Source organism: Muntiacus reevesi, chromosome 2 (assembly GCF_963930625.1).
Source record: "Muntiacus reevesi chromosome 2, mMunRee1.1, whole genome shotgun sequence".
Classification (NCBI taxonomy): domain Eukaryota; kingdom Metazoa; phylum Chordata; class Mammalia; order Artiodactyla; family Cervidae; genus Muntiacus; species Muntiacus reevesi.
Genome location: NC_089250.1, coordinates 155,791,723 through 155,813,758, shown reverse-complemented (window position 1 = coordinate 155,813,758; position 22,036 = coordinate 155,791,723). Strand labels below are relative to the sequence as shown.

The 22,036-nt window shown below is 48.7% G+C and overlaps 2 protein-coding genes across 3 annotated transcripts in view; one reads left to right on the top strand and one right to left on the bottom strand.

Annotated features, from left to right (window-relative positions):
- Positions 1-4,621, top strand: part of NRAP (nebulin related anchoring protein) — a 75,027-nt gene extending 70,406 nt beyond the window's left edge. For both annotated transcript variants that reach the window (XM_065923377.1, XM_065923376.1), the window contains 4 exons: positions 568-675; positions 2,418-2,729; positions 3,707-3,838; positions 4,377-4,621. In XM_065923377.1, coding sequence (XP_065779449.1) covers positions 568-675; positions 2,418-2,729; positions 3,707-3,838; positions 4,377-4,481 — 657 coding nt within the window. In that variant the 3' untranslated portion in view covers positions 4,482-4,621. The remainder of the gene's footprint in view (positions 1-567; positions 676-2,417; positions 2,730-3,706; positions 3,839-4,376) is intronic.
- Positions 4,622-4,814: 193 nt separating this feature from the next.
- The window catches only part of HABP2 (hyaluronan binding protein 2), a 33,793-nt gene continuing 16,571 nt past the window's right edge, over positions 4,815-22,036 (bottom strand). The window contains exons 3-13 of the mRNA XM_065923378.1: positions 18,225-18,335; positions 16,659-16,766; positions 15,131-15,247; positions 14,276-14,395; positions 13,586-13,757; positions 12,344-12,441; positions 10,154-10,409; positions 9,614-9,756; positions 8,654-8,788; positions 7,526-7,671; positions 4,815-5,205 (exon numbers count right to left, since the gene is read on the bottom strand). Coding sequence (XP_065779450.1) covers positions 5,041-5,205; positions 7,526-7,671; positions 8,654-8,788; positions 9,614-9,756; positions 10,154-10,409; positions 12,344-12,441; positions 13,586-13,757; positions 14,276-14,395; positions 15,131-15,247; positions 16,659-16,766; positions 18,225-18,335 — 1,571 coding nt within the window. The 3' untranslated portion in view covers positions 4,815-5,040. The remainder of the gene's footprint in view (positions 5,206-7,525; positions 7,672-8,653; positions 8,789-9,613; positions 9,757-10,153; positions 10,410-12,343; positions 12,442-13,585; positions 13,758-14,275; positions 14,396-15,130; positions 15,248-16,658; positions 16,767-18,224; positions 18,336-22,036) is intronic.

The following is a 22,036-nucleotide window of genomic DNA, read 5'->3' as shown; positions in this document are numbered from 1 at the left end:
CAGGTTCCTGACGATCAATTTAATTCAGGCGAAGGCTCTCCTATCGGTGCAGACACCAGGAGGGCGTGGGGGCTGCAGCACGCTTCACAGGGATGCTGTGACGTGGCATCAAAGGTGGCCCAGGGGCCCCCAGGAAGTGAGTGGAGCCCGTGAACCCGAGGGTGCCAGGACCCAAGGAATAGAACTGGCAGTGTGTGGGGAGAAACAGGGTTCTTTAACTTTGCATCCTGGCAGCTGGAAGCTGCAAACTTGAGGTGCTGGAGTGAAAGCAAAGACGGGAAGAAGGGGGACAGGGGCATCTGGTACCCACGGGATGTAGCAAATCAGCCAGACCCCTGCGACCCACAAGAGCAGGGCCTGATGCTCAGGCTGGGGGTTTAGAGCCAAAGCCCTTCGTGGCCAGAGCTGGGGAGGTCCTCCGGGTGGCCGTGGGGCCGTGGGCTCGGCCATCTGGGCGCCAGCAAGACAGAGGGTACCTGATAGGAATTACTCCCTCTGAGAACTAGCAGGCATGGAGCACGGAGCTGCCCGCTCGTCCCTCACTCATTTCTTTGTTTCCCCAACTAGAAAGTCTACAGACACTCCTGGGAGCAGACCCGGGCTGGCGGCTACGACTTCAGGCTGGATGCCATCCCATTCCAGACAGCACGGGCATCGAGGGAGATCGCCAGTGACGTAAGACCTCACGTTCTTTCCCTGCCTCTGTCACTGATAGGTTGCACTCTGGTTTTCCCAGTTCTCTTGAAAGGCAAACCACTGGGAGCCAAAGCTGAAGAAGTGTTTCAAGTGAAAGGAATAAAAGTTGGCCTTGTTTTCTAGCATCTCAGTCAGAAATTTGGGATTGGGAAAGGTTTTATTCCTACTTCCCCTCCTTCAAGAGAGCCATTCTTAAACGTTGATGCATGTGGACAGAAACTAGAAATGAGTTAGCAGAGGACTTATTTGTTGACCTTCAATAAAGGGACTTTTTTTGAAAGCTGAAGTGCACTACGGGACAGAAAGAGATTGGGTTTCCCTCCTAGATTGACTTGAGTTCAGATCCTGCCTCAGTTGGTTAGGAATTGGCTCTGTGGTCTTGAGCAAGTTGTTTAAATCCTCTGAACTAAAATTTCTGCTTCTATGAAATAGAGATCTAATACTTGACTCTACTGATGACAGGATTGATGTATAGAAAGTGAAAGTCACTCAGTCTGTCCAACTCTTTGCCACCCCATGAACTGTCCAGTCCATGGAATTGTCCAGGCCAGAATACTGGAGTGGGTAGCCTATCCCTTTTCCAGGGGATCTTCCCAACCCAGGGATAGAACCGGGGTCTCATGCATTGCAGGCGGATTCTCTACCAGCTGAGCTACCCGGGAAGCCCAGGATTGATGTAGGAATGTAACCAAAATGGTTCACAGTGTCATGTACAGAGGAGGGGGACAAAACATGGTAGCTGATATTATCGAAGAGGAAGACATCACTAACTTGATAGGAAGACATTACTAACTAGATACGTGGTCATTCATGAACAACTTGTCATTGGTTCAAAGTGAAACAAGTATAGAAACCAAGCATTCAGCAATACTTTTAGCAATTAGATGTTCTGATCTCCAAGCCTGAGATGGGTGGACTCCTCTGGCTGAGCAGAAGAGAGGCCAGTTTGGGTTTATCAAATGCACCTGGTACGTTTTACATACTAATCACAGGCTTCCCAGGTGGTGCTAGTGGTAAAGAACCCGAGTGCCAGTGCAGCAGACATAAGAGATGCGGATCGATCCCTGGGTGGGGAAGATCCCCTGGAGGCGGGTATGACAACCCACTCCAGTATTTTTGCCTGGGGAATCCCATGGACAGAGGAGCCTGGCGGCTACAGTCCGTGGGGTCACACAGAGTCAGACATGACTGAGCAACTGAGCGCACATGCAGTCACAGGCAGAAGGACCACATACCGGACTTTGACGGATTGGAAATTTTAAAAAGCAAAACAAAGTGAATCAATCCTGTTTTTCACTATACATGGTTTGAGGAGCTCTGGGTTGGGTCCCTGAAAGCTGGAAAGAAAGGATGAGTGGCTGCTGGTAGAATGGGTGCACTTCTTGGCTGTTGGATTGTTACCAAAGCAGTACCGGCACCTACCACTGGGTGGACGTGAGCCTGTGCCAGACGTGAAGCTCAGCCCCGTCTCGCTGAATCCTCTCAAGATCCTGTGGGGTGGAGGTTCATGCACCCTTTTTATCAAGTGGTGAAACCAAAGCTCAGAGAGACCCAAGGCCACACAGCTAAAGGAAACTGATGGAAACCTGGATCCCAGGCCTACTTGAATCCAAAGCGGTACCCTTGACCCACTGTTGCACTTCCTGCTGAGAATCCCGAGGACTGGCCCTGGCGGGAAGGGGGGCACCCGTGACCCCCCTCTCTGCTCCTCTTCCCTGCAGTTCCGGTACAAAGAGGCCTTCCTGCGGGACCGGGGCCTGCAGATTGGGTACCGCAGCATCCACGACGACCCGAGGATGAAGCATTTCCTCAGCGTCGGCAGACTCCAGAGTGACAACGAGTACAAGAAGGACTTCGCCAAGAGTCGGTCCCAGTTCCACAGCCGCCCCGACCAGCCCGGCTTCCTCCAGGCCAAGAGGAGCCAGCAGCTGGCCAGCGACGTGCACTACAGGCAGCCCCTGCCCCAGCCCACCTGCGACCCGGAGCAGCTGGGCCTGAGACACGCGCAGAAGGCGCACCGGCTGCAGAGCGATGTGAGCTGCTCTCCCCCCCGCCCTCCAGGCCTAGGCCCTGCCTCTGGTTCCCTTCATCGGAGGTGTCCGTGATCCCACATCCCGTGTTACCCTCAGGGAGGAGCTGGGCTGAGATAGAACCTAGGAGACCTAACATGATAGTGCCAGAAGAGAGGACAAGAATCCCAGTGTAGCGAGCCCTTCCTGTGGGCCAGGCTCTGTGCCAGATGCTTTCCATGTTGTACCTCGAGGCTCTCACAAGCAGCCGGTTTACAGATGGGGAGCCAGAGGCTTCGAGCGGTGAAGTCACTGACTCAGGACCCCATGGCAATCAGAAGCAGGTCTGGGGTCTGAACCCCATGTGGCTTAATGTGAGAGCCCAAGGTCTTGATTACTGTGCCTTACTCTTTCCAGGGCTTCCCAGGTGGCGCTAGGGGTAAAGAACCCGCTTGCCTGTGCAGGAGATGTGAGAGACACGGGTTCGATCCTTGGGTCAGGAAGGTTCCCTGGAGAAGGGCGTGGCAACCCACTCTAGTATTCTTGCCTGGGAAATCCCATGGACAGAGAAGCCTGCTGGGCTACAGTCCGGCAAAGAGTCAGACACGACTGAAGCGACTTAGCACATACACACTCTTTCCAAGGGATCTTAGTAGTCAGCAGCCTGGGCCCTTTATCTCTGAGAGGCAACTGAAGCCCCTAAATGGGAAATGACTTCCTTAAGGTTACAGAGCGGGTCTAGATAGGAGCTCGGCCTTGAACCAGATCTCTGAGCCTCCACCCCCACTGCAGCCCCCTTGAGTAGAGAGATGCAGGGGACAGCGCTATGCTGGCCTGACTCCCAGCACAGTGCATCCTCAGTGCCAAGGAGCTCCTGCGTAAGACAGCTTGGCTCCCACATCCTGGTTTCACTAACAACATAGTCCCCGGGGCAGCCTTTCTAAGCCTCTCCACTCTATGCCCTGCTGACCTATTCCCCTTGCCTCCCTCGTTCTCCCAAGGTCAAGTACAAATCCGACTTGAACCTGACCAGAGGCATTGGCTGGACACCTCCTGGCTCCTACAAAGTGGAAATGGCTCGGCGGGCTGCAGAACTGGCCAGCGCGAGGGGCCGGGGTCTCCAAAGGGCTTACGTAAGTAGCGGGCTGGCAGGCAAGGCCACAGTAGGGGGAAAGGCGAACTCCATTGTTTCTTTTCAAACTTTATTTTTGGCCAAAGGTTAGCTGGCTCTAAAGACGCGTGCAATACAGCTCAGGCAAGGCGCCTAATTTCATGGGTCTGAGATGACCAGGCGGATGACACCTGGGTTAAACTCCCTGCGGGGTTTTCTCTGAAGTCACAGCCATTAGCTCTTTGGAGGCGAACGTGCTGGGGCTACATCAATCCTGGCCACGCGGGCCAGGCTGTGCCGACTGCTTGCTCGTTACAGGCGCAGAGGGGTCAGAGCCGCGCCATCTACCACAGTCTGGGTTTTGAACCCTACTTTGTTCAGAAGAAAGGCGCCCTGTCTAAATGAGAGATGGGCTCTGCTTCTTTCTCTGTCTTGCCTTGAGGTTCCTTTTTCTTGGGGAGGATGGAGGAGGGGGAAAGGAAGGACAAGGCGAGCTTTTTAGACAGCTTGTCTTGTGGGAGCTTCCGCTTCACTCAGGGAGGTGTGTTTGGTTTCTGCAGGGGGTGCCGGAGGCTGTGGAGACCGGAGATGATCAGAGGGGGGTTGTAAACCCAGATGCCACCGAGATTCTGCACGTCAAAAGGAGGAAGGCCCCCCTGTTCTGAGTGGGCGGCGTCCACTCTTGGTTCTTGGGAGAGAAGCTGGAAAGGAAATCTGCACGTCCAGTTGGAGCCAACTGTGAAAATGGCGCTCCTGCCCTAGTCCTCCTTTATTAAAATAACAACTCCCTGAAAAAGGTGGAGAAGGTTGTGTTTTGGTCCTCGTCTAACACCTAGCAGTGGGTGGCTGGCTCTGTTGTGCACCTGAGTGTCTGAGGAACAAAGACGTAAAGGTGACCCCCACCGACGCTGAGCCGTCTGGAAGCTCACACTTGCCAGCGTCCCAGGTGAAGGCAGGCCGTGAACACTGATTTTCTAGAAGCTACGATTGTTGGAAGGGAAGCAAACGTCATGCACTTCAGGTTGATTCTGTCATTTCTGGGTTTCCCAGGAGGGAGCCTGAGGAAGCGGGGGCCATGCTGGTCCCGGGTGCTCTGGGCTGGGCAGCAGTGGTCTCTGCTTAGAGCCTGGATACTCAGAGGCTCCAGGGGGCGTCCATTGCTGCCCACAGGGCCTCGCCTCGTCTGGGTGTTCACAGGACCGGCTGTTACCCTCAGAAGACACCTCAGAAGCTAGCCTCCTTCTCCATGGTGGCTTTGATCCACGTTAGGAATTTGGTCACTTGGGTGTAGACCCCTGGCTTCTTCCCACACTCCAGGCCCCAGCTCACGATCCCGTAGATGTAGGAGGTGCCATCCTTCTCACAGGTCAGAGGGCCTCCAGAGTCGCCCTATGGGAAAAGATGCAGGAGTCCACTTTGTGGTTCAGTATACACTCAGAGACAGCCCTGCCTTCCATGAGGGGATGCTGGGGGGTGAGAGGTGGGACCATTGGCCAACCCTAGGGAAAGTGGCAACAAGGTTCTTCCTGTGCCTCATACGATGCAGCGCTCTGAAGGGAGAGAAGCAGATACCAACCTGCATCCTAAGTCAGAGAGGGCTTGGCAGGGAAGCCACCGGGCTGGGCCCAGGTCACACCCTGACTTCCTAATCCACCATGGCTCCATCATGCAGGTATTACTAAGGGGCTCTCAACTTCTCATTCCATCCTGGGATCTAGCAGGGGCTGGAGGGATGCCCTGTTTGGACAGAGCACCTTCCAGGGCCCACAGCGCACACATTGGTTAGGAAGGATGGGGTTCAGAGGCAGCATGGCCATGATGTTCAGCATGGTCTGTGGGGCTGTCCATCTGCTGGCCTCTGGGGCCTCCACTTCTCACATTGTAAACCACAGGTGGCAACAGAACCCACCTGAGGGTTCTTGTGAGGACTAAGGCTTGTAAGGCTTATGGGACAGTGCGTGGTTCACATTAAACCCCCAGTTAGAGTGGAGAGGAGGAGGATGGTGGGGAGGCAGAAATGAGAATGATAGCTCACACACACACACGCACACATATCTGCTCCTGCTGACACACCTGGTAGGATATTTAATGAATGATTTCTTTCAATCTTAGCCACAATCTCCCAGTTTTATGGATACCCTAGTTCCATTTTATCGATTAGACACCTGAGGTTGGCTAATTATTGAAGGGCAGCAGATTGAACATTTGTGTCCTCCCTGCCCTGCTCAAAATCCTGTGTTAAAGCCTAATGTTTTATTAGAAGATGGGGCTTTGGGGAGGTAATTGGGTTGGGAGGGTGGGGACCATGTACAGGATTAGTGCCCTTGTTGAAACCTTGTGGCTCAGTCGGTACAGAGTTCACTTGCAATGTAGGAAACCCAGATTTGATCCCTGGGTCAAGAAGATCCCCTGGAGAAGGAAATGGTAACCCACTCCAGTATTCTTGCTTGAGAAATCCCATGGACAGAAGAGCCTGGTGGGCTACAGTCCTTGGGGTCGCAGAGTCGGACAGAGCAGAGCGACTAAGCACAAATGCAGAAGGGACCTAGAGAGCTCTCTCTCTCTCTCTCTCTCTCTCTCTCTCTCCATCTCTCTCTCTCTCTCTTTCTCTCTCTCTGCCACATGAGGACACGATGAGAAGTTGGCAGTCAGAGAGGTTCCTCCCTGGAACTGTACTGACACCCTGATCTCAGTCTTCCAGCCTCTAGGACTGTGAGAAATAAATGTCTGCTGTTTAGCCACCCAATCTGCAGTCACTTATATAGAAGCCCAAGCTGACTAAGCCATTCAGTGACTGATAAAGGTCACAAAGTACAGGACAGAAGCTGTACAGACAGCAAACCTTTGGCTGTCTTTTTAAAATCCTGCAATCTGTTTCCTTATCCATCTTCTAGGGACTCAGGGAAAATCCCTCCCATCTGCCCACATCCTTCCTTTAAGTGGGTAGATACTTGTGGCTCCTTGGGAAAGGGCAGAGGGTCACAGGAAAGCCACAGACCCTGAGAGTGACCATGATTTCCCATCCCAAAGCAGGCTCGAGGTTGCAGATCATTGTTGAGTTCCTTTATAGGGAGGAACTCAGGTTTGAATGTGCCCACCTTGTCCCCCAAAGTCCTGTCTGGCGGTGGGTGTTAGGCAGGATCTAAATTGGCTCTGGTCACAGAGGAGACACTCAGCCAATTAGTGTATTAGGGCTAAATTTCCTTCCCCCTTCACACACACACACACATTTAAATCCTAATGGTGACTCAATATTGTGAATTCTCTGGCCTCTCATCTTTCTCTTTCTAACCACTGGTCTTTGCAAATGTCCCCTGCTTATTGAGATTTTCAGACAAGCTGCCCAGCGCTGAGGGCAGAAACACCCTCTTCACATTTTAACACAGAGGAACAAATTCTTGCTCTGCACTTTCCACCCAGGAGCTATGGACCAGATAATTTCCCTAAGCATCTGTACAATGGTGATAGTGACATCCTTCACCAGACTGGTCAGAATCAAATTCAACAACAGTGAGCAAAGTGACTGCTATGGTACTGATGCTGAGTCCTCCTGGTCTGGTGTGGATTCAGGTTTGCCAGAGGACAGATGTGCCCACCTTGACTGAATGGCAAGTGGGTCTCTGCCCCTCCTCCCTGCCCAGGGCTCTAAGGGCCCTCTGTTCCCCCGTGTAAGGCCCTCTTTCTCCAAATGCCACGTGGAATCTCTGACCTGGCAGGAGTCTTGTCCAGGCTTCTGGAGGTTTCCTGCACAAATCATGTTGTCGTCGATCGAGTGGTCATAGAGGTGGCGGGAGTTGCACATCGTGTTGCTGATCAGCTTGACCTTGGCATCCAGGAGCTGGCGGGACCCTTCTCCTGACGGGCAGAGAAAAGATGTTGTCACTGTAGAGACCAGGGTGGAACCTGCCCCACCAGAAGTCAGCAGTGCTCAGAAGAGGGCCCCCAGCCCCAAGTTCAGGCTGTGGGGGTGTTTCTAGGAGACGGGGAGAGAAGCCTACTTGAAATGATCCTTGCTTTCCGTTATTAAGAACAAGATTGGAAGGGAGAGAAATCTATTTTGAGAATTTGAGAGACACTTAAGATACTACTTCTGAATTTCCATATTACAAGGCACATGCATTGGAAGGACGGATACCGAAGCTGAAGTTCCAATGCTTTGGCCACCTGATGGGAATAGCCAACTCATTGGAAAAGACTCTGATGCTGGGAAAGAAGGAAGGCAAAAGGAAAAGAGGGCAGCAGAGGATGAGATGATTAGATAGCATCACCTACTCAACAGACATGAATGTGAACAAACTCTGGGACATAGTGAAGGATAGGGAAGCCTGGCATGCTGCAGTCCATAGGGTCACAAAGAGTTGGACACGACTTAGGGCCTGAACAATAACAACATAATCTTGTCAGTACTTTATCTATCTAGGAAAGGAGGAAATTCTCCATGGATACAAGAACAATGCTCGGTGAAAGTCAAGGAGCTAGGGGCTAGGGCCAAGGACAGATATGGAGATTAGAGGAGATTGTGAAGGTGATGAAATTTAACTAAAGCTAGAGAGATGACCAGGAAGATCCCCTGGAGTAGGAAATGGCAACCCACTCCAGTGTTCTTGCCTGGAAAATCCCACAGACAGAGAAGCCTGGTGGGCTACAATCCATGGGGTTGCAAAGAGTCAAACATGACTGAGTACATACACAGAAAGCTGGGGCAATCTTTTTCTTTTGATAAGTCATTTTGAATATAACTCTGATTTCTAGTCCAGGAGGGCAGTTGAATGTGACCCTTTCTTGCCTGGTGGATGTAAGTCACCTGAGTCTCAGAAGAATGCATGGCCGGACTCACCTGTTTCTGTGACACCCCAGCCGGAGATGTGGCACTCAGTCCCAGAGGGAAAGGGACCGTCGGGCAAACAGACAGTTTTCACATATTTGGATTCCAGGGCACAATGACCATCCACTGGTTTTAGCTTGAGCAAGGCTAGGGAGAGAGAGGGGAAATGGGTGATGAAACCCTCTCTGTCCAAGAAGCATCAGTCTTAGCTTGATTGGAAGGTGGTCATAGGAAAACCCCACTCCCTATACGCCAGATTCTTTGGTTATCATTTCATACTTTTAACCTTCACCTGGGGAGGAGTCATAACACTTCAGGCTGAGAGTAATACTAAGAAATAATAACTGAGTTTGAAATCATTTTGAATACCATTTTAGAAAAACAGGCTTTAAGGGGGGAAAAGATGTTGGGGACAGAAGAACCTAGTAGGCTGCCGTCCAAAGGGTCGCACAGAGTCGGACATGACTGAAGCGACTTAACACGCGTGCACAGCGTTGAAGAGGGAGAGTGAGAAGTGTGTGAAGGAAGAAATAAGATACAGAACTAAGGAGCAAGAAGCTTAAGTACATCATCGCCTACCAGGTGCCAGATGCACCTGGGACACAGGTGCATCATGTCACTTAGCACACAGGAAGGGAACAGTTGGACATCAGTGTCCCGTTTCACAGAAGAGGCAATTGAGACTTAGGGTGAAACCAGTGAGTAAGTGGGGGAGCAGGGATTCAAGACTGAGCTCTGCGCAGCACACCGTTCTTCGCATCGGATGTTCCATCCCCTCAGTTTAAAAGCTTGTGCACATTTATCTGCAACACTAACACAGACCTTTCAGAACTAAAACGCCCTGGAAGAAAGGCTTTACCTTGCAGGGTCTATGAAAGACTTGCTTAGAGCACCTTCCAGAACCAAGCCTCAACTTTCTGTCAGTAGAGAAACCCATCCCAGGACAAGAGAAACAGGATAGAAGAGACTTGCCAATATCATTGTAGGGAATGTCGTCTATTTCAATATAGTGGCTGTACTTGAATATCTTCTGCACCCCAAAACTCTGCTCATGGAATTCCGTCTTCTTCAGGTCCTGGTCTCCAAGCACCACTCTTAGATATTTGGTTTTTATCCTGTAAGGGGAAAGTATGATGATCAGGAACTAGTCTTAGAATTTGAGAGGCTGGAACCACACCCGTGAGCTGTGTGACCTTTGACAGATGACCTGACTTCTCGCCCCGTAGTATCCTCATCTGTAATCATGGTCTGGCTCATAGAGCTCTCCTGCTGGTCATTCAGCGGTCAGTTTTGAGGCTTGACTGTTATAACACATGTAATGCACGTGGTAAGCATTCTACACACAGGAGCTTTCTTCTGTTGTCTGGTTTTAAGGAGACACGCTTTTGCCCTTGGAGTTAGATCAGACCCGCTAGTCCTGCCAGAGTTGTCAAGATGCTGATCAGATGGGAAGGGGACAGCACCCCCTGTGGATTCTGGCCACCCCGGCCTCTGCTCCCAGCAGGCGCTTACTCAGTGCAGTGGGCGGCAGTCAGCACCCAGCACGGGTGGATCAGCGCCCCCCCACAGTAGTGGCCCTGGGGCATGGAGACGGTCAGTCGTAGCGAGGTCTGCAGGGACGCCTGCCACGGGTGCTTGCCCGCCGTGCTCTTAAAGCCTCCAAAGATCCTCTTGACCTTCCTCTCTGCTATCTCAGTCCTCCCGCAGGACCCAAACTCAGGAAACTTGATCAAGGGCTCCGCGGGTCTTCCCTCTGGATTGGCAACGTCTGTGAAACACAAGAGAAATAAACCACACTTCCACCCTCCCTCTAGGTTCTCAGGAGGACCTTATCAGAGGTATGGCTCTGCCTTAGAAGCTGAGCTAGTGTCCAGAGCTAAGAGACTGTACTGGTGCATATAGGATGGGTGCATGTGCATTAACAATTATTGGCAGAATTCTCTGATGGTCCAGTGGTTAAGACTCTGTGCTCTCACTGCTAAAGGCCCAGATTCAATCCCTGGTGGAGGACGGAAGATCCTACAAGTCCACTCGGTATAGTGAAAAGAAAAAAAAGTCTGCATGCTTATACATACCCTTAAAAAATTGTTGAGCACATTGATTAACACAAAGCAAGTCTACAGAATTAATGATGAAGACATTGCTTTTTCCTTCTTGTTTTGATGTGTATACAAACACATAAAAATGTATATGATTTATATATGGAATCTAAAAAATACAACAAATAGAGACTGTAACAAAAAAGAGGCAGACTCTATAGAGTATGAACTGGTGCTTAGCAATGGGGAGACAGAGGGAGGAGAGGCAAGACAGGGGTAAGGCATTAAAAGGCACAAAGTATTAGGTATAAAATAAACTACAGGGCATTTATTTTGTTGTACAACAGGGGGAATATAGTCCATATTTTATAATGACTATAAATATAGTACAACATTTAAAAATTATGAATCCTTCTAGTATACACCTGCAACTTACATAACACTCTATAGCAACAGTATTTCAATAAAACATGTGCAAATAAGTATCATTCTAGAAATCCATCTCTGGTGGTTCAATTGCTAAGTTGAGTCCAAATCCATGGGCTGTAGCCCACCAAGTTCCTCTGTCCATGGGATTTTCCAGGCAAGTGTACTGGAGTGGGTTGCCATTTCCTTCTCCAGGGAATCTTCCAGACCCAGGAATCGAACCCAGGTCTCCTGCACTGCGGGCAGATTCTTCACTGACCTCTGGGTATGTATTTAACTATGTTAACGCACACATAGATTTTTGTAGGCTTTTTTGGTGTCTAGGGGAAGATACCCAGATGATAGAGTTGGGTAGATGAGACATTTGCACAGATAATTGTCAACCAAAGGAAAGAGCAATAAGTGTTGTATGGGTGGTGCCCAATCTATTTCATGAGGTTTGTAAGGAGTGAGAGGTAACCCTTCACTTGGTAGATCATGGAGGGTTTTCTGGAGGAGTGACTGAAAGTGATAGTTGCCCCATTGTGTCAGACTCTTTGTGACCCACAGACTATAGCCAATCAAGATCCTCTGTGCATGGAATTCTCCAGGCAAGAATTCTAGAGTGGGTAGCCATTCCCTTTTCCAGGGGCTCTTCCTGACCCAGGGATTGAACCCAGATCTCCTGCATTGCAGGTGGATTCTTTACCATTTGAGTCAGGAGGAGTGATTACTTGGGGTGATTCTCAAAGAATGGTTAGATATGGACAAGAGCATATATGGGACAGAGCAAAGGCCCAAAAATGAAACTGTTGATGGAAGTAATTCCACTGATCAGGGCAGGAGGGTGCATAGCTTCAGATGAGGGTAGGGAAATGGACCAAGACAGCCTTTCAGAAAGACCATGAAGCTGGAATTCAGTCCATGTTGCATCCTGAGAGGCTGTAAAGGCCCAGCCAATGTTTGATCACCACTGAAAACTGAAGGCCTGGCACAGTGCCTGGCATGTGGCAAGCATGCGATCAGTATTTGCTGAATGCAGTAACTGGGAGCCAGGGGGCCTGAGTTTACAAAGCTGCCCAGGTTTGCTCGACCTGCGAGCAGAGCGCTGGGGAGCTGCGTTGCCACTAGGATGGCAAATGGTGAAGCAGGTGTGGAGGGAGGGTAGGGGTATGAGAGAGAGAGAGAGTTCCAGGAAAATCTGTCTGTAGATCTACAACCTCCCCACTACCAGACCTCCGGACAGCCACGGTCTTACCTAGGGCAGAGCAGGCGGGGACATCGCAGTACTCCCATTTCACCTTTGCATTGTTTACTTTAAAGAAACACCAGGGCTTTTTGTCTCCATCTGGGTTTCTAAAAAAAACAAACAAACAGAGTAAGCCGGAGTCAGGGCTTGGTGAACCCACTGGACCTTTGGGTAAAAGAATATCAAGTTCTTGCACCCTCTGCCCCCCACACCCAGGGCCACCTTCTATTCCATTCCTCCAACAGGTTAGCAAAGCTAGGCATATAAGGGTGGTTATAGCTCTGGGACCAAGTCTTAACTTCTGGAGGGGAATCTCAATAACCAAGAAGTAGTTCACAAGCTTTATGCCAGATCCACAAGACACATTTTTTTGCAAGAAAATAAATGAGATCCCTATTGAAGATCCTTCTTTGTTAGGAACATGAAATAACTACGGAAACAGGGTGAGAGAAGGGCTCCTTTGCCCAAAGTTTCAAATTCGGAGCTTGAGAATTCTCTGAGAGAGGCTACCCTGAAGATAATCCCATGGAAGGAACAGCTCAAGTGGAAGGTGGAAGGGCACTTGTGTGTTGTACAAGGGAAATCTTTCTGCTTAATGGAACCAGTTGAAAGCCATACACAAAATCCCTGTTTCTATATGGAGACCATATAGAATGTCCTTGGCCTTGGTTAGACAATGAGCAGAGGGAGGAAGGCAACAGAATGGTCTGGATGGAAATAGCATTATTCTTATCTGGGAAAACCTGCACATCCTTGTGGCAGAGACTGTAAGGCTCACCAAACCTTTCATTTTCTCCTTTGATGTTCCATTTCTCCCTTGAAGTTTATATGGGACCATGTGACTATTTCTGGCCAATGAAATAGGTGTGCCAAAATGATGTGTCACTTCTAGCTCGAGGTAGTAAAAATCTCATGCTCCATGTTCCAGCCTCTCCTTTCCCTCCCTGGATATTTGAGTAACTTTGTTGGGTTAAGAATACCCCCACCCCAACCTACATGAAATACGCAGTGTGAGAAAGAAACACTGATGTTTTCAAGCATCTGGGGTTTGGGGTTGTTTGTTGCAGCAGCATAACATAACCTATACTGAGTTGGAAAATCTTCCTATTGATAGTAACCTGATGAGTTTCAGTGTTCCATTCCAAAATCACTAAGCTGGTTCAGGAAAACTAGGAGCAAGGGGAAAGGACAAACAAATCCTCACCCTGACAAGTAGCCAAGACTGAGCAGAGAGAGGAAGGTAAGTTTTACCTGCAGAAGTTGTGCTCCCCAATCCCATGGGCCTCAGCATCCTCCATAAACATGTTGTAATTCTCCTGCAGGAGGAGGTGGGAGTTCCAGTAAAGGCACGAATGCTGGTTGACTGTCTTACTCACTTTCCCTCGGTAAGAGTAGCCGTCACCAACGTAGCAGTCGTCAGGACCTCGGAGAGAGCAGGCAGGAATGTGAGGGCTGAGGCCAACTGGCGTGGCACGCCCGGAAAGGACTTGCCAGGTGTATCAGGTGGTGAGAGGACTGGGCCTAAATCTTGATCACCCAGAGATTTCACCACAGGTCCCAGAAAGAAGGTGGTTTGAGAATGTTCCACCTTCAATCCAGTTTAAAAACACAGAATATCATGGGGATGGGGGGTGGGGTGGGAACTGAATTCTTTAATTTTGGCTCAAACAAGAACTGGTGCACTGAGGTGCATTGAGGTAGGTGCATTGAGGACCAAGGATGCCCAGGTGTATTTGACTTGCCTACATATATCCCCATTTCTTACATCCTTTACATGGAGCAGGACACACCCTATGCCCTTTGGTTGGAGGGCTGAAGCAATAGCAGTGCTTGGGAATCTTGACTTGAATCCTGTTCTGCCAAGTCCCCAACAGATAAAGGATTCCAGAGGCCTCCTGTGTGGCTCTGAGATTCTGGAGAAGTTGTGGTAGAGACGCATACCTATTTCACAGAGTTTCCCCTTGAACTGGTCAGGACAGGCACAGGTGAACTTGGACCTCCGCCTCTGCCGGGAGCAGGTGCCACCATTTTGGCAGGGATTTGGCCTGCACACGGGAACCACTGTGAACACAGGGAGTGGGTCCAGGAAGACTCTTTAGAAGGAGTTGCAGCTACATCTGAGCTGATGAGGAGATGCTGGTGGCACTTTTCTGGTGTCCATCCTTTCACAGAAGATGGGTCACCAAAGGGGAAAGAGAGACCCACTGACATGCTAGTAAACATACACACACACCTTCAGAACATAAACAAACATGGGTGAAGCAATATGATGGAGGCCAGCAACAATGAGTATATAAGTAGATGGGTTGTTCAGTAAGGAATAACAAGATGCATGGACTGAACAGGAATTTGGGGCCAGTCTGAGTGAGGTTGAAACTTAGCTCTGCCCCTTGATAGCTGTGTAACCATGAGCAAGTTAGCTAACCTCTCTGAACTTGAATTTCTTCATCTGTAAAACTCTTTCTTGTAGTGTTTTTGGGAGAATGTAAATCTCCTGGGACAATGCCTGACTCACAGCAGTGAATAAATATACATGACTCATCCTAGGAATGGGCCAGGGCTTACTTCCTAGAAGTGCGTTTCAAGATGATTTTTTCTGGGAAGGCACACAGACCAGTCAATTACCCCTGGACTCTCCAGGGATAATGAATATTAAAAAGTCTTAGTTAAAAGGGCCATCTTGAATGCCACCAAAACTTTGGATTGGTATCTGGACTTCACACAGTAGGATATTGACATCCCAGGCATAAGTCTGGGTAGAGAGAGCTTAGCGTAGAAGAGACTTCCAGTACTTACCTCTGGAGCAGTCTGAACCCCTGTAAGGGTGTTTGCAGGCACAGCGGTGGTAAGGAGGACTCTGAGTAATGAGACAGTCTCCCCGGCCACATGGATTGTTTTTGCACTTGTTTTGCACTGTGGGAAATCAATAGAGAAGTTTTGTCAAAGTACAGGATGTTATTTGGGGCACATTTTACATTGAGAGGTACCTGCACAGTACAGTATTTAGGAGGTGGTCCTGGGGAAGGTAGTGATAGTAACTGGTAGAGCATGTGCCCTTGTCCATGGTTCTGAAACACCATGCTACCCATCCCCCATCCCTCATCCCACCCCCCCAGAAAACTTCCCTTATCCTTGGGTCATGGATGATTACTTCCCAGTTCCTTATGAGTTCCTAGTGCTCATAGCCTTTATTATTCTATCTTTATAAGCACTTTGATAATTTTAAACCTTCAAAAAATCCAAATGGATCTGCAATTTGAGTTTCTTCACTTTATAGCTGATTTTATGTTCCATTTACAATTTTGTCACTCTTCCAAGAAGTGGAGGGATAAACTCAGATGCTGTGTTTGTGCCTGATGTCCCAAGCCATCCTGAAGCATTTATTTAGACTTTGTAGGGTTGAAAATGATAGGAGGGACTTCACTGGTGGCCTAAGGGCTAAGACTCCATGCTTCCAGTGCAGAGGGCCTGGGTTCAATTCCTGGTTGGGGAACTAGATCCCATATGCTACAACTAAGAGTTTGAATGCCACAACTAAAGATCTCACACGCCCAAACTAAGACCCAGCACAACCAAATAAATACATGAATTTTCTTCTTTAAGAAAATGGTAGGAATAATTGAAAAGGGCACAGAGAAAAGAAGTCAACCTTAAAACCCTCACTGCCTCCCCCACCCCAGCTATATGGTCACTAGATAGGACAGAATCCAGGTTCTCTCTAAGGGTATAAATGGCCCACAAGAATTCTATTCCCAGTATCTTATCACCTCAGGCTATGCCCACAAGAGGTCACTAAAGGCAGACACAGCTTTTATCAGAGTCTCCATGAGTAAGGGATGGCAGGAAGAGAGCCTCCAGCTGGAATCAGGCTCCAGATCTCTAATTTCTGCTCCTCTCCTAACTAGATGTGTGACCATGCACAAGCCCCCTGTATACCCTGGTCTCCCTTCTCTAACAGGATTGGGCCTTATGTGCCCTGAGCACCTTCCTGCTCCCCTATTTGAGAACACTTTTCTGTTGAAGTTGGTCTAAACGCTCCAAGCAACAATAATCACGAGACCTGGTCAGGATCCAGTTCTTATCTCGTCAGTGTTCTCATCTGTGGAATGGACATATTAGTCCAATCTAACACGTGGGGATGAGGACTCAGGGAGATGTTGCCTTGACCAGGCTGAGGAATCCTTTATGCATAATATAATATGTGTGGTTTTCAGCCTTTCCATGGGATCTCTGAGAGCCTTCATGACCACCCTAGAATTGCAGGAACAAAAATGCCTGTTATTCAACTTGGAGAAAAGAGTGGATCTGGTGAAGGTACACTCACCATTCTGACACCTGTTTCCAGAGAAAGGGTCCCGACAGCGGCACGTGAAGGTGGTCCCACTGATGAGGCAGTCCCCACCGCGCGTACAGGGGTTGGACAGGCATGGGTCTAAAGCACATGGGCAGAAGTCAAGGTTTGCAATGAAAAGCAGGTGAGATGCCCCCCTTTGCTCATTGGGTTTCTGCCTCCTGCCCCCAAATAAGAGAGGAACTACAGAGCCAGTGATCAGGGAAAGGGGGAAACACACTTTGCCCTTAAAGAGCCAGGAACACTGCCATCACAAGGGCAGAGGGAGGGATTCGGGTTAGTGAGAGGAGAGGCGAGAAGGAATCGCGCCTGTCTCCCTCGGCCTGGCTTTGGATGGGGCCTTTCTCCTGGAGTAACTCCCCTTTCCCGTCATCACTGTCTCTCTCCTCCCAGGCTCGCTGGGAGTGCCACGGGGTCTGTCTCTGATGCTGAAGGCATTTCACAAGCCTGAAGACCTCCCCTACTCCCAGTGCCCAGGGGTGGAGGTCAGGAGTGGGGAACGAAAACCCACCCCTAATGAAACACCAGCCTTCTGAACATCAGGAAAGAAGACCAAAGGCAAGAGGGGGACAGAAGAATTGACGGCGAGGAGGAAATGACCCAGTGGCCTTCATCTTTCTTCAACTACTTGTTCAGTTAGATTTTGTCATATTTCATCTGTGCCTTTGGCTTTTCATGGTTGTCTGAATGGATCTTCCCTTGGGGAATTCTTTATCCTTCTGTTCACACACATTGTTCTTTGGTTCAGGAACTAGGATCCCTGGGCCTGGCTCTTGTTTTGATGGTCCCTTCTGATGTTCCCCTGATGCCCCGGATCTTGGCCCTGCCTTCCAGACCACTTCGCAGTTACACAGCTTTTATTCCAGCTGTTAAGTGCTTCCCATTCCTTCTCCTGGTTTAGTCACGTGCCTGTGCTTAGGCCCAGGTTCTCATTTTCCTTTCTGTCCCTTTGCGTGGGCTAAGAAGCCACAGGAACAAAAACAAATGTGGCCGAAGCACACGTGTGGATACACACATGCACACACACACAACCTAACAACCGTGCAAAGCTTCCGAAGAGTGAAAAGAGAAAGGAAACCCCAGCGCAGGTGAAAGGGAAGTCCCGATGCCAGCTGTGTGTTAGCCACAGTCTGATGCCTGATGCTAACTGAAATTCTTCTGCATAATTAGGACCCGCATGTCATGAAAGCTCTGGGAATGACTTTGAACATGACTCTAACCCACAGGGTCGGGAGACCTGGATGACGATGCACTAACTTGCCGTGTGATCTTGGCTAAGTCAGCTCCTCTCTTGGCCTCACTTGCTTCCCCTGTCATTTGAGGGTGGAAGAGATGGTCTCTAACAACCTCCCCAGTTTTCACAGTATATTCTAGCCAGAAAAGAAAAAAAAAGCCACTCTAAATAACTTTTTTCAAAACCTATTTTATGATGCCATTCAGAGAGGAGGGGGAGAGCCGTTGCATATGGTCATAGGTAAACTCCCTGCTAGGTACGCTGCTCTCCTTTCGGGAGGGCCCCCAAACAGCTTTGGTACCCACCATCCTCTTCGTAGTACCAGTCAGGGTTGTCAGAATAGGCAGGGGTAGAGCTGGCATTCTCTTGCTGGTTATAATCCTCTTGACTGTACTCATACTGGTCAGGAGTCCAATCTACAGATGTGGGAACAGGACAGAAGAAACCCTAATCGTTAGACTTAAAGAAGTCACCATTTTATTTCACTGACAACCCCGTTTTCCGAAGATGTCTAGGCCCTAAAAGAGGCTTCCTCTGTCTTTTCAGCTCCTGACACTGATAGGGTGTATAGAAGCGGTCAGGCATTGTGAATTTTCATTTGGGGGGTTGTTATGACCCAATCAGCCAGTTCTGGCATTTGGCAAGGTCAAGAGCACGTGACTGGAAATGGGCAGAAGATGTCAAGTTCTGGCTTTTCGCTAACCATGACCTGGGACGCAAGCCAACTGTGTTCTCGGTGCCTCCGTTTCCTCACCTGTAACAACAGGAAGATGACTGGGGTCTAGGAATCCTCCAAGTTGCTACACGAGACCTGCCCAGGGTCAGATCCAGGGGCACTTGGGTGCCTTGTTGGGTGGTTCTGTGAATGAAATTTCTCAGTGGGACTTTACCAGTCACTTCAGCTCAGTCAAGTCAAAGAAATTGTCACCTCCCTTTCGGTCACAGCATCAAACTGCTCCCAAGTTATTTCTATAGAGTCATCATAACCGTTAATATTTGCTGAGTCTTTACTATCTACCAGGCTCTGTACTAAGCATTTTACATGAACCATCCCATTTCATTCTCCTGAAAATCTAGGAAGTGTATTATTATCTCTACTTGAAACTTAGAAACCCGAGTCTAAAGAGGTTCAGTAACTTGTCCAAGGTCACACACAGATGGTAGCTTATGAACTAAGGCAGCTTACCTCCACATAACCCCTAAATTGCACACTCGCAACTTCTTCAGCAGGCTTCTCACAATGCCTCAGAGAATTCACATTTGCCCTTGGCAAAGGGGTCCAGTCATTCCCACTGCATATCTAGCCTGTTAATTAGGAATCACCCAAGAACAACCTTGGGAAGGTCCACAGATCTTGCCCACTGAGAGAAAGGGCAGTGTACGGCCTTTGCCATGACGGTAAACCTCACACTAGACCAGACCATTGGGAAAAGCAGGTGTGTGTAAGGCTGGACCCAAGCTGTTTGTTGTTTGGAGCTTTGGAAGATGTTGGTAGCTCTGTGGCTGACGTTAAGAGAAGTAGGGTTGACTTTGCTGTCTCCAGCTGGCAGGAGTATGGCAAGTTGGCAAGCTGAAGCTGCAAGAAAGCCCTCCGGAGATGCATATGATAATGATGTAGGGGCAAAGGCAGATAGCCGACTTGAAAAGGCACTCCCACAGAGCCAGCTGATGGCTCGGAGGATGCCACTTTACCTAAGCCTGATTATCAACCACATTATCTTACTGGCCTCTCAGTCATTCCCTGATAGTCTTTATCTCTCTGGCCTTTGAAAAATCGACTTTTGCACAATGGCTGTTTTATATTTCCCATTAAAATGGAACTATCTTTTTATTTCCTTTTTGAATACACCAACTCTGGTTCCTTGCCAAAGTTTCACCTCATTTATCACAGTGTCAAGTCAAGACTCCCTTTGCTTCCTCATTATTTCGCTCGAGCTGCTTTTCCCCACTATGAAAATGCTCCCAGGGGAGGCCACCTTCCCAGGCATGAGGATCTAGATTGAAGATAAGGCCATTGTCTTCCTGGAGCAAATCAAGTTTCTTTCCAGCTAGCTTGATAAAGTAGAGAAAGAGAGGGAGAGAGTGAGGGGGAAAAAGTGTTTTTCTGAATTTGACATGAAAGATTTCAAACTGACATTTTGCAGAGACAATGGGTTTGGTAATGAGTTGATGGGCCCATTTCTTTCTTCCTTTTTTCTTTGGAGAATTGATTTTTGTTTTTCCAACAGGTGTTTATAGATAAGTGCCGTTGAATTCCTCCTGTAATTTCTCCCATCACTCCCACAGTTGAGGGTCAGACTGGCTGATCTTGGTTAGACCATTGCAGATATTTGGAAATGAGGGGAGGTTTTTACAGATAGATGGAATGGAATGATTTTTCCAGATGACGAGGGATGGATGAAATGTTTGTTGGAGGGTTTTGACTTGAATCTAGCTCTATTTCAAGGCCTGCTCACCCCTCAGTAAAGCTAAGGAGGGAATAAAATACATAGATGTTGAATTATAGTCCTGCAAAGCAAGGCAGTGTATGTGTGTGTGTGTGTGTGCTCACTCATATCCAACTCTTTGCGACCCCAGGGACTGTAGGCTCCTCTGTCCCTGGGATTTCCCAAGCAAGAATACTGGAGTGGGTTGCCATTTCCTTCTCTGGGGGTCTTAATGACCCAGGGATCAAACCCATGTCTCCAGTATTGCAGGCAGATTCTTTACTGCTGAGCCAGCGGGGAAGTTAAGCTGGGGGTGAGGGGGACTCAAAGTAGATTTTTGACTATATTGGGGTCAGCATCCCTGACCCTCAAATCATTCAGGGGTCGACTATATCATGTAGTAATAACAAACAGACCCACATAGTTTGATTAATATTCAGTTGCTGGTGGGATACAACTTTTAGACACTAGAACTCCTCAATGGTTCAGCTGGTTGCAGGACTTTAGGTTGCATGGCTCAATCTCAGAGGGCATATCTCTTGCATTCCGTATTTAACATAGTCTATCTGATTTGTTTCCTCCAACTACATAGTTGGCTTCTTAAGAATAAGAGCCATGTCCATTCCTCTTTTTTACTCCACAGTGCCCAACACAGAGCCCTATTAGCCCCTGACATATGTGTTTGATAGATCAAGCTTTCCCTCAGTGCCCAAGCCTCCCTTCCTTTTGATCAGCCAACACACAGTGGGCACACGGCTCTGCCAGCAAAAATGGTGTCTGTCTGGTTTAGAGTAAACAGAAAATTCAGGAGAGAAACTGTGAGATTTGGGTCATCAATATTTGGTGAAGACAGTGCCTGATGAGCTTGACAGGAGTATAGAAGTTTGTCCAAGGGCTCACCTGGGGAGAGAGGGATTGCATGCAGCCTGATATGAAATTTGGTTCCATTGGTAGATTTTGAAAAAAATCACTCCAGGTTCAAATACAGATTATCAGAAATGTACTCTAGTCTATAGAAAAGGAGAAAGCTTTGGGGGAAGAATGGGGCAGCTGTCAGAAGCATTTCATATCAGGTATAAAAAGAACCCCTTGTGGGTTTGTCTAATTATCAGAGTCTGCTTTTAGAATTTATCAGGAAGAATGGTAAGAGTATCTTAACTCCAAAAATCCAAATAAGAGGTTATTATACACTCACTATTTTCTATGTATTGCTGACTATACTAAATAAATGTGGTTTTATACAATCTGTTTAACCTTAAAAAAACAAAACAAAACCGTATGGCACAGGTCTTCTTATTTCTATTTTATAGAAAAGGAAAAGTTAGGGCAGAGATGATGTCAGAACCCCGGTCTACCTGACTCCAAGTCTAGTTTGCTTTTTATGAGCCCAGGAGCCTCTTGTGGGTTTGTGTTTCCTGAAAGTCCATGGGTTTTAGCTTCCAGGAAGTAACACGCATTGGGAAATCTCCTTTGGCATGTGCTCCAGGTCCCTGGACCGGGATTATCGTGGTCCCTGCAGAAAAACTCCAGAGTTCCTGGGATGGGGCTCTGCAGCTGTTTGGGTTAAAGAGCTCGCCAGATGTGTGGAACGGAGTAGAAATCCCTGGAACGCCGTCCCTGTTGGCACCATCCATCACTGTGGCACAAACCGTTCCTCCGAGGGCCGCCCCCAAACCCCAGCCCTGTCGGCC